At 35.5% G+C, this 13,462-nt stretch overlaps 2 protein-coding genes across 5 annotated transcripts; one reads left to right on the top strand and one right to left on the bottom strand.

Annotated features, from left to right (window-relative positions):
• Window positions 1-2,315: 2,315 nt before the first annotated feature.
• On the top strand, window positions 2,316-9,714 carry LOC124944432 (DNA-directed RNA polymerase 1B, mitochondrial-like). 2 transcript variants are annotated; one of them, XR_007099893.1, is made up of 20 exons: window positions 2,316-3,324; window positions 3,396-3,602; window positions 3,671-3,804; window positions 3,905-3,977; window positions 4,108-4,166; window positions 4,592-4,709; window positions 4,954-5,067; window positions 5,480-5,611; window positions 5,694-6,110; window positions 6,265-6,315; window positions 6,620-6,690; window positions 7,404-7,488; window positions 7,776-7,928; window positions 8,019-8,093; window positions 8,175-8,264; window positions 8,478-8,525; window positions 8,604-8,718; window positions 8,799-8,902; window positions 8,979-9,164; window positions 9,257-9,714. XR_007099893.1 is itself a non-coding variant. In XM_047484683.1 (19 exons), exons 1-19 carry the CDS (start codon window positions 2,539-2,541, stop codon window positions 9,087-9,089), a joined length of 2,943 nt encoding a protein of 980 aa, XP_047340639.1. In that variant the 5' UTR covers window positions 2,316-2,538; the 3' UTR covers window positions 9,090-9,714. The 2 variants fall into 2 exon arrangements, 1 of the variants encoding a protein (XP_047340639.1); XM_047484683.1 differs by having other exon boundaries at window positions 8,979-9,714.
• A 142-nt stretch (window positions 9,715-9,856) lies between these two features.
• Window positions 9,857-13,014, bottom strand: LOC124944433 (transcription factor bHLH76-like). 3 transcript variants are annotated; one of them, XM_047484686.1, is made up of 9 exons: window positions 12,792-13,014; window positions 11,697-12,479; window positions 11,494-11,616; window positions 11,344-11,409; window positions 11,186-11,254; window positions 10,910-10,981; window positions 10,608-10,826; window positions 10,343-10,457; window positions 9,857-10,252 (listed from the first exon to the last, which is right to left on the bottom strand). In XM_047484686.1, exons 2-9 carry the CDS (start codon window positions 12,378-12,380, stop codon window positions 10,209-10,211), a joined length of 1,392 nt encoding a protein of 463 aa, XP_047340642.1. In that variant the 5' UTR covers window positions 12,381-12,479; window positions 12,792-13,014; the 3' UTR covers window positions 9,857-10,208. The 3 variants fall into 3 exon arrangements, with proteins under 3 accessions (XP_047340642.1, XP_047340640.1, XP_047340641.1); XM_047484684.1 differs by having other exon boundaries at window positions 9,858-10,264; XM_047484685.1 differs by having other exon boundaries at window positions 9,858-10,264; window positions 11,697-12,400.
• Window positions 13,015-13,462: the final 448 nt, after the last annotated feature.

The following is a 13,462-nucleotide window of genomic DNA, read 5'->3' as shown; positions in this document are numbered from 1 at the left end:
TTTATTCTTTCAAAGAGTGTGGTGGTGAAAATGAAGAGAATAATGTGTAAATTTCTATGGAATCATTTAACTCATCATTTTGTCATTTAGTTAGTTGGAATAATGTTAAATATTTTAAAAAATAATGAAGTTTGGATATTCGAGATCTTACTTTCTTTAATAAACTCTTCTATCAAAATGGTGTTGTAGATTTGCAACAGAACTGAATAATCTTTGAATATCGATGATTAAATGTAAGTATGTTTACGATTGGTCTGGTTGGTTCACAAAAAATATCTAATTATCTAAAGGGTGTAGCATTTAGAGAGAAAATTATTATATATGGAAAAATTTTGTGAGCAATCTAGATTCATTGTAAGGGATGGTTATTTGATCAGTTTTTGGGACGACAGTTGGTGTAGTGTTAAAAGTCTAGCTACGACATATCCTGAGTTTGCTTCCATTGCTATATGCAAAAATGACACAGTTAAGGACATATTTGATCATCGATTTAGTGGTTTCGTTAGCCGACTTAGTTATAGAAAGAGATTAACACACTATAGAGAGTTCGTCTCATAATAAAATTTTATTTTTGGTAGGACGCAAACAAGTGTCCCCGTTTGAACAAGATGTTATGCATTGACAAAACATGAATATTTTTAATGTGGAGTATTGTTATAAGTTGTTCGCTAAGATGAGTTCATATAATTTTTATTGGGAAAAACTTTGGAAATCAAAGATTCCAAGACATGAATATTTTTAATGTGGGGTATTGCTATAAGTTGTTCGCTAAGATGAGTTCATATAATTTTTGTTGGGAGAAACTTTAGAAATCAAAGATTCCATCCAAGATCTCGTTCTTTGGATGGAGCGTTATTCACGATGGAATTCTTACGGATGATATGTGCATGAAAAAATGTTGTATTATGGTTAGTTGTATGTGTCACGAGGATGTTGAATTGACAACTCACTTACTTTTGCATTGTCGAGAGTGGCTAGTATCTGAAATCTTTTGTGGAGTATCACTGGAATTCATTGGGTGATACATGAGTCTTTGGGTAGTTGTTGAGAAATTTAGATTGATAAGACTAATATGGCAGACTTACATAATTGAGTTACCATCCCAATTATTTTTTGTTGGACTATCTATTTGAAGAGAAATCGTCGAACTTTCACTAATTGTAATCGTCTGATGCGTATCATTCATAATATTATTATTATGATGCTTTATGAGAATCATTTTGGAAAACCGGTAGAGTCCGTCGGAGAATTAATCGTTATTCTCAGAGACTTATGAGCTCGATAAACTATTGAGTAATGTTTTTTATTATTTAGTTTTTATTTATTTTGTCTTAATGTTATGATTTTATCGTTGTGCTCAAACGATTTTCATCATTTATAATATACATCGACTTTTTTTTAAAATAAATAAATAATTTAAGACACTTTTCATATCACATTAACAAAATATAAAGTCTTATAAAAAAATAAAAAATAAAAATAAAATTTGATAGAAACCTTTTATTCAATGAGAGTATTAATCAAGATTAACTCTCTAATTCATTATTAGTGTGAGAGTTTGAAATAGAAAAAAAAATAAAGTGAACTTTAGAAACTCTAACTTCTACCCTAAACAATTAACCCATTATTCATCCAATTTAATTTTATACTTAAAATATATATAAGAAAGAAAGAATTGAATGTAAATTGAAAGGGAAATTTGACGAAATGACCCTCATTTAAATGCGCTGGTGACCACTTTATATTTTTTGAACGAAATTGTCACTATTGCGAGACGCCGCCGATTGCGAGACGCAACCGGATGCCATGTGAAAAGTCCACAATCGCGAGACGCACCCCCGGTTGCGAGAAACAACCGACATTCGTGAGATATATTCGCGAGACGCAACCGGCAATCGCTAGACGCATTCGCAAGATGTAATCGAAATTCGCGAGACGCAATCCAATCACGAGACGCAACCGGCAATTCGATTATGGACTTTTCACATGGCATCCGGTTACGTCTCGCAACCATCGGTTGCGTTTCGCGACAAGAACAATTTCGTCAAAAAAAATATGAAGTGGTCACCAGCGCATTTAAAATTATGCTCTAACCAGTTCATTTATTTATTTATTTATTTATTTATTTATTTATTTTTTTGGTCATTTTTTCAAATTTCCCAATTTAAACAGTAAGATATATGTTATATTTATTTAGTTATTAAATCCCCTTAGGGCTATTAGAAAATAATAATAATAATAAAAATCGTCCCAAAAAAAGGAAAAAATAATGAAAAATGAAAAATGAAAAAAAGGGTTTCGTATTTTCTGAAATACATAGAAGTAGGTTTTTGGAGGGTTTAAGGCGGGTGTAGCCTCTGTCGCCGGTTCTCTCAAAACTCCATTCTCTTGCTTTCTCTTTCACCAGATCATTATCGCTTCTTCTGTTCTTCTTTCCTTGATTACTTCTTACTGCCAATCTGACCTGTTTTCAACGACCCATTTAATCAAGTTTGAATCTTCCTCAAAGCCTTCCATTTTGTCTTTCATCAACTGAACATGTGGAGAAGTCTGTCCAAACAAGCTTCTTTGAAGAAGCTCAAGTCATTCAGAAATTCTTCTCCTTTCTTACCGTGTATTAGCTCCATTGGGTTTTCTCAAGATTCTTCATGTGGCGTCTCAGGATTCTCAACCAATCTGTACTACAGAAATTCATTACTGGATCGGCTTCAAAATGGCGGATTGGGTTATCCGAAAGATCAATTGGGTGTGCTTAAGATCAATTCTTTTTGCAGTTCTCGGTTAAGTTGTATCCCGAGATTTTATGCAAGTACTGCTGAAGAGATTGATTCAACTGGAGAAGAAGATAGTGACGAAGTTCTGGAACTGATAGACGAAATTAGCAGGTTGAGTGATAGAGAATCGAAAGATTTCCAAGGAAAGCAGTCTAAGTTAATTGGTGGGATGGGGCAAGGTAAGTATAATATAATGAGGAGGAAACAAATAAAGGTGGAGACTGAAGCATGGGAATCAGCTGCTAGGGAATATCAAGAGCTTCTAACGGACATGTGTGAGCAGAAACTTGCCCCCAATTTGCCATACATGAAATCCTTGTTTTTGGGTTGGTTTGAGCCTCTGCGGAATGTAATTGTTCTGGAGCAGGACAAGTGTAAGGAAGGGAAGAACAGGGCGGCTTATGCCCCCCAATTTGATCTATTGCCAGCTGATATGATGGCGGTTATTACAATGCACAAGCTAATGGGGCTGTTGATGACCGGAAATGGAAATGGTAGTGCTAGGGTTGTCCATGCTGCATGCCTGATCGGCGAAGCTGTTGAGCAAGAGGTAACTGCAATCTTTTTGTGTTTAAATTGTCAAATTTTGTGGGCATTGATAAATTCCTTTCTATAAATCAGGCCAGGATATATAGGTTTATGGAAATAACAAAGAAGAAGAATATTGGTAAGGATTCAGAAGAGGCAGAAGATCCTAAACTTAAGGAGCAACAGAAACAAAGGAATAAGGTTGCCATGTTGTTGAAAAAGCAGAAGCATCAGCAACTCAGACAGATAGTTAAAAAACACAATGACATGAAACCGTGGGGACAAGATGCCCAAGTCAAGGTTTTTTTTTATTAGTTTTTTCAACTATTGTGAGTTCGGTTTTTCAACTTCTTGGCCGAACTTTGCAGGTTGGTTGTCGTTTGATCCAGTTGTTGATGGAAACTGCTTATATACAACCTCCTGTTGAACAGTTGGGTGTTGGTCCACCAGATATTCGGCCTGCATTTGTCCACACTTTAAAAGTTATCACAAAAGAAAACCAGTGAGTGTATTTATTTGTTTATTTATTATCTTTAGTTGCTTGGAAAAAGTTTCTACTATAGTTATCATGTTTAGTTATTGTTGTTTACATGACTTTCCAGTGTTGGCACTAACAGCAAGAGATATGGTGTCATTGAATGTGACCCTCTCGTTCGCAAAGGCCTCGAGAAAACTGTGAGTGTCGATTAATTAAACTTCCCCCACAAATTGGCTCTGTTTGGTTGGGATTCCTAAAGAAGCAACCATTGGTTCTTTTTGACTTACTTTTGAGTTAGTCACATGATTCTAATTTGTGTTTAAGCAGGCTAGGCACATGGTGATTCCGTACATGCCAATGCTGGTGCCCCCAATGAATTGGAACGGGTATTATTCCATGGCAATCGTTTTATAGAGATTTTTTAATTTTAAATACAACTTGATGCGCTTAATGGGTCCTGTCTCTGATTTATTCAATTTTATCCTAGTTGAGTTGGTAATGGTCTGAAAAGTGTTGACAAGAATATGCATGTAGAGAACATGAACTTTTCAAGGCAAGTAGAAGCAGAAATGTTAATACTCATTTAACAAAAACTGTTCTTTACTTTCAACTTGTCTGTCATCAATTCTGTAATAATCTTGATCTATATCTGGAAACAAAAGTTTTTCCAAATGGGGATTGTCTTTGCATTGAGTTAAGAGTAGAATAAAAAAGATTACAGTGGGCACGCAAAATGCCAGTTCTTCTAAAAACAAGAAGTTCATTCACGATGGTGTAGTGGCTGAACTCTTTTATTTTGTTTCATTGACAGCTATGACAAAGGAGGGTATTTGTTTTTACCGTCTTATATTATGCGGACACATGGGTCAAAAGAGCAACGTGAAGCATTTAAAAGAGCTTCAAAGAAACAACTAGAACCTGTTTTTGAGGTGAGAATAGATTGGGATTTGTACCCACCCACGATAGCTCAAGTAGTAAGAGTATTGAATTAATAGACTGAGGTCTGGGATTTGATTCCCACTTAAAACACCTTGATTTAAGTGGGGCACATGGTGGTGGGATGCCGTGCTAGTCTCCTCGAGGGAAAAAATCCTTGATCTAAAATGAAAAAAAGACTGGAACATGTTTAAAGGCTATGTTCGTTTATAATATGCATGGTTTATATTTTTGCAGGCCCTTGATACCCTTGGACATACAAAGTGGAGGGTCAACAAAAGGGTTCTAGGTGTGATAGACAGGATTTGGGCTAGTGGAGGTCGCCTTGCAGACTTGGTTGATCGAGAAGATGTTAGTTTCTCTTGTTTATTTACAATTTATTATTTCTTTCCTGTTTGACAGATTCTTTATACTTTTAATGACGTTAATTGAGCCTTTCCGGAAACTGATTTTTGTCACCATCCTATTGAAAAATTGACAAAGTTAGAATTGAAAGTGATTTGATCACGATCATATTCTTTTTTGGATTACGATCTTGATTATAGAGTGATTTTTGTTGTTTCATTTATAAAAAAATATTTTAAATTCATGATCTAAATCCACATTTTAGAAATTTTCTTTAAGATCATTATTTTGTCGATCATTTTATTTTTCACCAAAAATAATAAGTCTAGATTTTCCAGATAATGTTCAACGTGAAAAAAAATGATAACAAAACTGCCCATTGTGTTAACGAGTCTTGTCTCAATATTTCATGTTGCAGGTTCCCTATCCAGACGAACCAGATACAGAAGATGAAGCAGAGATAAAAAAATGGAAGTGGAAAAATAAGATGGTCAAGAAAGTTAATAGTGAGAGGCATTCCCAGCGGTGTGATGCAGAACTGAAGCTAGCAGTAAGCTTCCCTCTAAACATCATTACACAAAATATAAACTGTCCAATAACCTTATGCATTAAAACATCATTCTTGTATGTAGGTTGCTCGAAAGATGAAGGATGAAGATGGTTTCTTCTACCCTCATAACCTTGATTTTCGAGGTCGTGCATATCCTATGCACCCTTACTTGAACCATCTCGGCTCTGATTTGTGCCGTGGAATATTGGAGTTTGCCGAGGGGCGACCTCTAGGGAAATCCGGTTTGCGCTGGCTGAAAATTCACTTGGCAAACTTATTTGCTGGCGGTGTGGATAAATTATCCTATGACGGTCGAATTGCATTTACAGAAAATCATCTGGATGATATATTTGATTCGGCTGATCTCCCTTTGGAAGGAAAGCGATGGTGGTTGAGCGCTGAAGATCCTTTTCAGTGCCTAGCAACTTGTATTAATCTGGCTCAAGCTTTAAGAAGTTCTTCTCCAGAGACTACCATTTCTCATATGCCAGTTCACCAGGTATGTATTGTATTATATTCTATGCAACTCTAATTCTCATTTATGTCCTTGGCAAGTAGTTGTCTGCAAATCTTTTAATTTCCTATGTAAAACCGCTTCCAATCATATATCTAAGGCTGAATTGCCTTTTCTTTCTGTTGTGGACATGCTAAAGGATGGTTCATGCAATGGATTACAACATTATGCTGCTCTTGGGAGGGACAAGGTAACTCCGTGTTCTTCTCATATCGTTGTAGTGAAATAACCAGAATTAAATATCAAAAGAAAATGAATGTTTGGCCATGGTTAACTTTTCTTAAGAGCACAATAATGATAAATTTTTCATCGTTGACAATTAATTGAGAAACTAAATTTGCATGTAGAATTTATTTTCATTAAAAATTTTAATGCTTTTACTTTAAATTAAACTTTATTTTAATGTATTTTTTAAGACTATGTCTTCATGTAGGATTCATGTGAATTTTCCTTTTCTTTTGTGATTGAAATTGATTTTTTCCTAATTGTTGCAGCTAGGAGCAACTGCTGTGAATCTTGTTTGTGGAGAGAAGCCTGCAGATGTTTACTCAGGAATTGCTGCAAGGCAAGATAGTTAGTCTCTAATATTTTCTAACTACTATTTTATGCTTTGCTTTTTCTTTCCATATATTTTTTTGTGCTTATTTGTCCTTCTTTGTTGTTTGAAATTTTCAGTTATACCAAGTTAACGTTGTTTTGTTTTTCGTCTGAGTCATAAAACATGTGGAAATAGAGTATGTAATGTTTTACCAATTCAACTCGGCCAAATGGTTGAGTTGTCATATGAACACTTTTCAAGACTTGGTATATACACTGTTTGTAATATTAGAAGTCTTTGCTCGACAACTCTATTAACACAAATTTTGACATTTAAAAAAAAAAGAATGTAATGTTTTGTTTTTGGGTTCTTTTGCTTATTTGAATTTTAGTTAAAAATAATAAATCTGTACGAAATGACCATTTTAACAACTCACTAAGGATGTCTATACATTTGTTTTGTAAACTTTAGGGTTATTTGTATCTTTATGAGGTTCAGGGCATATTTGAACCATAATTAAAGTTTGCGAGGCTTATTTGTCCTTTCCCCTATTTCTTTAACATGAAATGAGTATATATGGTAGCAGTTATTGTTTAAGGGAACAATGGTAACATATATTATGTACCTTACACAATGAAGACCATTGTGTGTATCTGTTATTTCTCCTAAAGAATGGGCTAAACAAATGTTTTGCTCAAGCTCTTACCTCATAAACTTCGTATTTCTTGCTTGTGGTACAGAGTTCTTGGGATCATGAGGCGAGATGCGGAATTGGATCCTGCAGTAGAGCCAAATGCATTGCGTGCCAGGCTTTTAATTAACCAGGTACTATTGCTTTGAGTGCGCATCGAATGGTCTGAATAAGATGGGATTTTTTTTCTAAAGGAAAAACTTAGATTAAAGCTTTAGTAAATGCAACTATTGATTTAAGTGGGGCCATAGCTTTGGTGGGTCGTGCTAGTCTCCTCCAGGGAATAAACCCTGGTTGCCAAAAAAAATTGCAACGCTTCGACCATAGAAGTGGAACGCAGGCTTTAGTTATGTATAAAGAAAGTGTATTACTGACCTTTGTTGTAGTTAGTGAGTCACCACTAATTCATATATACATTCAGGTAGACAGGAAATTGGTTAAGCAAACAGTTATGACATCTGTATATGGTGTCACATACATTGGTGCTCGCGACCAAATCAAAAAGAGGTTAAAGGAACGTGGTGCCATTGCAGAAGAAGCTGAGTTATTTTCTGCAGCTTGTTACGCAGCCAAAGTAAGTGCATTGCTAATAGTTTTTTTCCTAAAGTTAATCATTGAATTTTCTTTGATATTTGAAATAACCAGACCTATATCGTGTCTGTAGACAACTTTGACTGCTCTCGGTGAAATGTTTGAATCTGCAAGAAGTATAATGAGCTGGCTTGGTGACTGTGCAAAGGTTTACTAACTCTATTTCTAGCTCTCAATGCTCTTTGTTCAAGAAATGAATCTTATTCCCTTGTATCCATTTTTTTATCAGATTATCGCCATGGAGAATCATCCAGTACGATGGATAACACCTCTTGGACTGCCTGTTGTTCAGCCTTATCGTAAATTGGGAAGACATGTTGTAATGATCTGCTATCCTTAAAAAGCCATATTATTGCCCATTTGGAAACACTCATTGTTTCTGTTTGTGTGTGTATCCGCAACCTTTTCAAAATTCTAATCATAGGCAGATTCAAAATTTTATTTTTGTTTTGTAATTTATTATTTAATAATCTTGATTGTTCATATTTCACTATTGAGAAAATATTCTGATTCGCTAATTCATATGGCACAGATCAAGACTTCTCTTCAAGTACTGACACTTCAACGTGAAACTGACAAGGTACGTTTTTCCAATTTTATTTTCATTTTCAATAATATCGATTACAAATCTAATATATTTTACCCTTTTCTATCATAGGTTATGGTTCAAAGGCAGAAAACGGCTTTCCCACCTAACTTTGTTCACTCCCTTGATGGTTCTCATATGATGATGACTGCTGTTGCTTGTAAACGAGAAGGCTTAAGTTTCGCAGGTTTTTGTAGTTCTGAACTTTCTAAAGTTCAATTTGTCTGCTTAGTTAGTAAATGAACCTCAATTTACTCGGTTTTACAGGAGTTCATGATTCATATTGGACACATGCCTGTGATGTCGATAAGATGAACGGAATACTGAGAGAGAAGTTTGTTGAACTATACGAAGCCCCAATTCTAGAAAATGTGAGTTTACTTTTTTCCCTTTTTACAAGAGAGCGTGATTGTGGCAGGTTTACTTACAGTTTCTTGTTTTTGGCAGTTATTAGAGAGCTTTGAGAAATCATTTCCAGACTTACAGTTTCCCCCCTTACCTGAGAGGGGAGACTTTGACCTGAAAGAAGTTTTGAAATCTCCTTATTTCTTCAATTAACGGAATCATGAAGTTGATGACAGTTCTGTCTATTATTGGTTCAACATTCATTCATTCGCCTGCTTCACTTCATCGGTGTGTTATGCATTTCCTGAAACCGGTGAACAGATTCATATTCTCTTTCAACTGCTTCTTCTCAAATCTCTGCTACTGTTTTATATTATTAGGAGAACCTGAAAATCAAGTGTATAAATAACCGATTCTGGAAGAGGACGAGAAATAGGAACATTCTTCATCGAATACCCAGTAAAGACAGACTGGGGGTGAGATGGAATTTGGTGGAGCTGCCATACTGGTAGAATGGTGGAGAACCTCCATGATTTTTGAGATTGTAACCAATTTTTGACCGGCTGTAAAGATTGAAGCTTTTTTTGGTGGAAAGAGAAGAAGGCATTTAAGAATGAAGAACAGAAAGGAAATGGATAGAGGAGCTCTTAAGAGCTTATGGCAGGCAACTCTTCTTGAAAGATTGTTGTTGTATTTGGGTTATTATTAATTAGCTTTCTTATTATACATACTAGTGATGTAGATATAATAATAAGGGGTAGCAAAAGGAAATTTCCACATTTATTATTAACTTTTAGTGTTTTTGCAGTAATAGAAGAAAGATGAAAAGATTCATTTACAGGTTTTTTCTTCTGCCAGTGTTGTCAGCTAGGTTATGGAAATCTTGAAATACTTGCCAAAATGATGACCAAATAATGAGTCAGCCCTAATGAAACTGAATCAACTAATTACAAACTGCACTCATAAAAACTCATTATTATTATTATTATAATAATATATAGCAAATACTGTTTAACCATGGAGGAACATTAATATTTCCCTCAACAAAACAGTTTTCATATAGCAGCCAAGTTACATAACTTGTACCCAATTCAATTTATAGCCTCAAAGGTTCTCTCTATCTTTCTCTCCTTGCATCTTCTAATCTGGATGATTGATATCAGAGCATTCTTTCAACCCAACAACTATAATTTTCATTCCACCAAACCGCTATTTATTTACATGATTCAAATGCGATTGGTTAACAAATAAAACTGCTTATAATGCATCAACAATCCCCTAGCCCCGTTTTTGCTACACCAACACTACATGAATGTGCTGAGGAAAATCGACTTAGAGTTCAGGTTTCATATGGCCTGGAGGTAACGAGCCTGAGCCTGAGCCTGTAACTGAAAACAAGGACAAGTTTAAATTCCGAATCAAATTTGGAGAAAGGAGTTCAGGTTGCTGTTAAATGGGGGGTTTACTATCTAAATCATCATTATCATCTTCATTCTGGTTGTGTGGATCAGCAGTTGCATTAAAGCCCATATGAACTACAACATTATGGAGCTCATCATCTTGCCACATGTTTTGCTGCACCTGCAAGTAGACAAATGAATAAGATAAAAAAACCATGATTTCAATTTCCAAGCAAGAAGCAAAACTCATTTATCCTAAATAAATATATCTATATCATAGATTTTGATTTCTATATCATATATCATGAAAAGAGAGATTATAAGACAGCACCTGAGAAGCGGGCTCTTTGTATCCTCCTCCTTCAGCCATGGCTATCAATTGATGATTAAATGATGGTCTATGGAGGATATTATCCGAGGAACTGGTCATGCCTGGATGAACTGTCTGGTTCAGTCCTGGTTGAGATGGAAGAACTAGAGAAGAAAATGGCATACTCAGTTCTGGCGAATACCCATGAACAGATGAACCACCAGCTTGGGAATGGAGAATCTGAAACATACAATAGAGTAGAAGATGTTAATAGTAACAATCAAAAGAAAACCAAACTAAAAAATCACCCAAGTGTACATTACATCTTTCATAAGCATCCCTTCAACGTTGAAGTCCACGCGTGGATTAACCGTCGCAAGCTTCATTGACAGAAACTGTTGGAAGAACCAAAAGTCAAAACAGACATTCCTACAAACAAACATACCCCAAAAATGACAAATCCAGAAAGAAAATACCAGTTGGGAGAATGTTTCTTAAGAAAAATTAAAAAAAAAAATCTTGATACTTCACAATCAATTGCAGATGAATAAAACAAAGAATTTAGAACAAATATGAGTAGGAAGGAACTAGAAACCCACCTCAACTTGTCTCTGCAGAGATTGAACATAGTTAATTATTTCATCCAACATAACAGCCTTTCCAATAACCTATAAATTGAAAGAAAATCCTCTAAAAATTGTGCCAAACAAACAAATATTCATTTGAATTCTGAGGAAAATCTATACTCTTTATGTACCTTGTTGCAACCAGGTACAAGGTCCTGAAGAAACTTCATCCTTTCGCTTATCTTTTCCCGTCTCACCTGTCAATGAAAACACTCTAACTGAGACGTTGATTACGTTAATAAAAATCATGTTTTTCGAAGTTTCCACCCAAAAAATCTCACTCTCTCGGCAAGACTGTGGCTATTCGTGGCTTGGCCTCTTCTTGCTCTCATGTGTATGTATTCTTCCTTGGGCATATCAGAATCTTGAATTTTGTTGTCAATTTCAATCTCATTACCAATTTCCTAATTATAGACACAATGGAGAATTCAGAAGAAAAAACATGACATAATTTTCTAAATCAAATTAACAACCCTTTTATTACCTGTTGACCAATTCTTTTCCTCTTTTTTGAACCAATCCCTTTGATATTTAAAATTGTAGAAGAAGGTTCTTCACCAATTCCATCACACATAGACAACAAAGGCTGTGGGGGCTCCTCCTCTCCCCCGCCACTAAATCCCAATTCATCTTTATCATCACCACCAGCGTTCTTCTTAGCAACGTCCTTTAATAACCCACCAGAATGAAACCCACTGCCAGGAAATGCTTCTTGTTGTGAAAGATGAATGGGTTCAGGAAGAATCCCAAAAGGGTTCGGTCCCATTGTCCCAAATTGACTTCCATTGAAGCAAGAGAACCTAGCAGCACGTTCAATGAAGCCAGAGTCAGAAGGAAACTGGGATAAGCTTTGAGGAACCATTATGGGAACAGTTGATAGAAACGTTCCACTTCTCAACATTTGATTGGGAGGAATAAAAGAAATGTCATGATCAAGATTAGGCAGATGAACTGGTCTAATTCCAAACGAGTTTGAGTCATGGTTTAAAATTGTAGGGGAAAATGAATCCATCAGATCCATTCGTTGTAGAGAGACCGGACCCATTGATCTATTCGTCGGATTTTGCCACCCAGATGAAATATTGGTCTGTTGCGGTTGCGGATGAGAGCTCATGACATCTTCTTTCTCCTTCGTTGTCTCAAATTTCCGGCGATCACCCATATCCATTCTTCAGCAGAAGAAAGCAACTGCAGGTTTGTAATGATTAAACAAGTTCTAGTGAGACCCACAAGCCAAAACCTTCGATATCAAAGGAAAAACAAAAACCTGCAAATTGAAAGTTCATAAATGTGAACAGAGGGTTTCTCAAAAAAGAAGAGAAGGGGAAAAATCTGAAACGTTTATGCATCACTGTACTAGCTATAATGAAATTTAAAGCATAAGTCCTCTTTTTGCGAAGGGGGTCCGAGTCCTCAATGACAGGGAAATCACAAACCCAGTTCAATAAAGGCGGTTCAGAAGTAATTAAATAAGCAGAGAAAGAAGGACATTGATTTCAGCATTCTAACCCAGCCGTAGAAACCCTAAAAAAAAAAAAAAGTCAGAAAAACAGATATGGGGAAGGGAAGAAAGACTCACTCAGATAATACATCAGATTCTTCTCTGAAAACTTTCGCTATTCTGAACTTCTGCCAAATTTTCTTTACAAGAAGCTTTTTGAACAAATGAAACACCTTTATATTGAATTTGGGGTAGCTCCGGTTCAAAGGCTACTACTTTTTTCTTAGCTAACTGCTATGTACTGTCGCTGTTTTGATGCCCCAATCTTGAAATAAAGGTAGAGAGAGAAACCCATGGAAGAGGGAGAAAAAGTACAGAGAGAGATAACCAAGAACTGGGTACTTTGAAAATGAAGGGTCGTCTTCAACCTTGACCAATATTCTAGAAGAAAGGAAATCGTATGAAGATTTTACATATGGCTCTCCTGAATTATACCCACGCCTGCATGAAAATGAGAGCTGTTTATGAATTTTGATTATTAACTAACTCACATTAGATCATTATTATTATTAGACATGTTAGTATGATTTAATATGATATGTGAATTGTAATCTCTCATCCAAAATCAAATTTTCATTTTATAATTTATCAAATTTTATTATGTTATAGTAAGGGTTGAATATCTAGTCTCGAGTAAAGTATTCTTGTTTCACTAAGGTTTTGGGTTCGATTTTGTCAGACGTCAAGTTCTATATCTAGTTAATGATTATGTGTTTGCGGCAAAGATAAGTCGTAGTCTAAAAGAAAAA

The sequence above is a fragment of the Impatiens glandulifera genome, chromosome 7 (genome assembly GCF_907164915.1).
Source record: "Impatiens glandulifera chromosome 7, dImpGla2.1, whole genome shotgun sequence".
In the NCBI taxonomy this organism is placed as follows: Eukaryota; Viridiplantae; Streptophyta; class Magnoliopsida; order Ericales; family Balsaminaceae; genus Impatiens; species Impatiens glandulifera.
The sequence above is the reverse complement of the archived record's forward strand: the minus strand, read 5'-3'. Positions and strand labels throughout refer to the sequence as shown.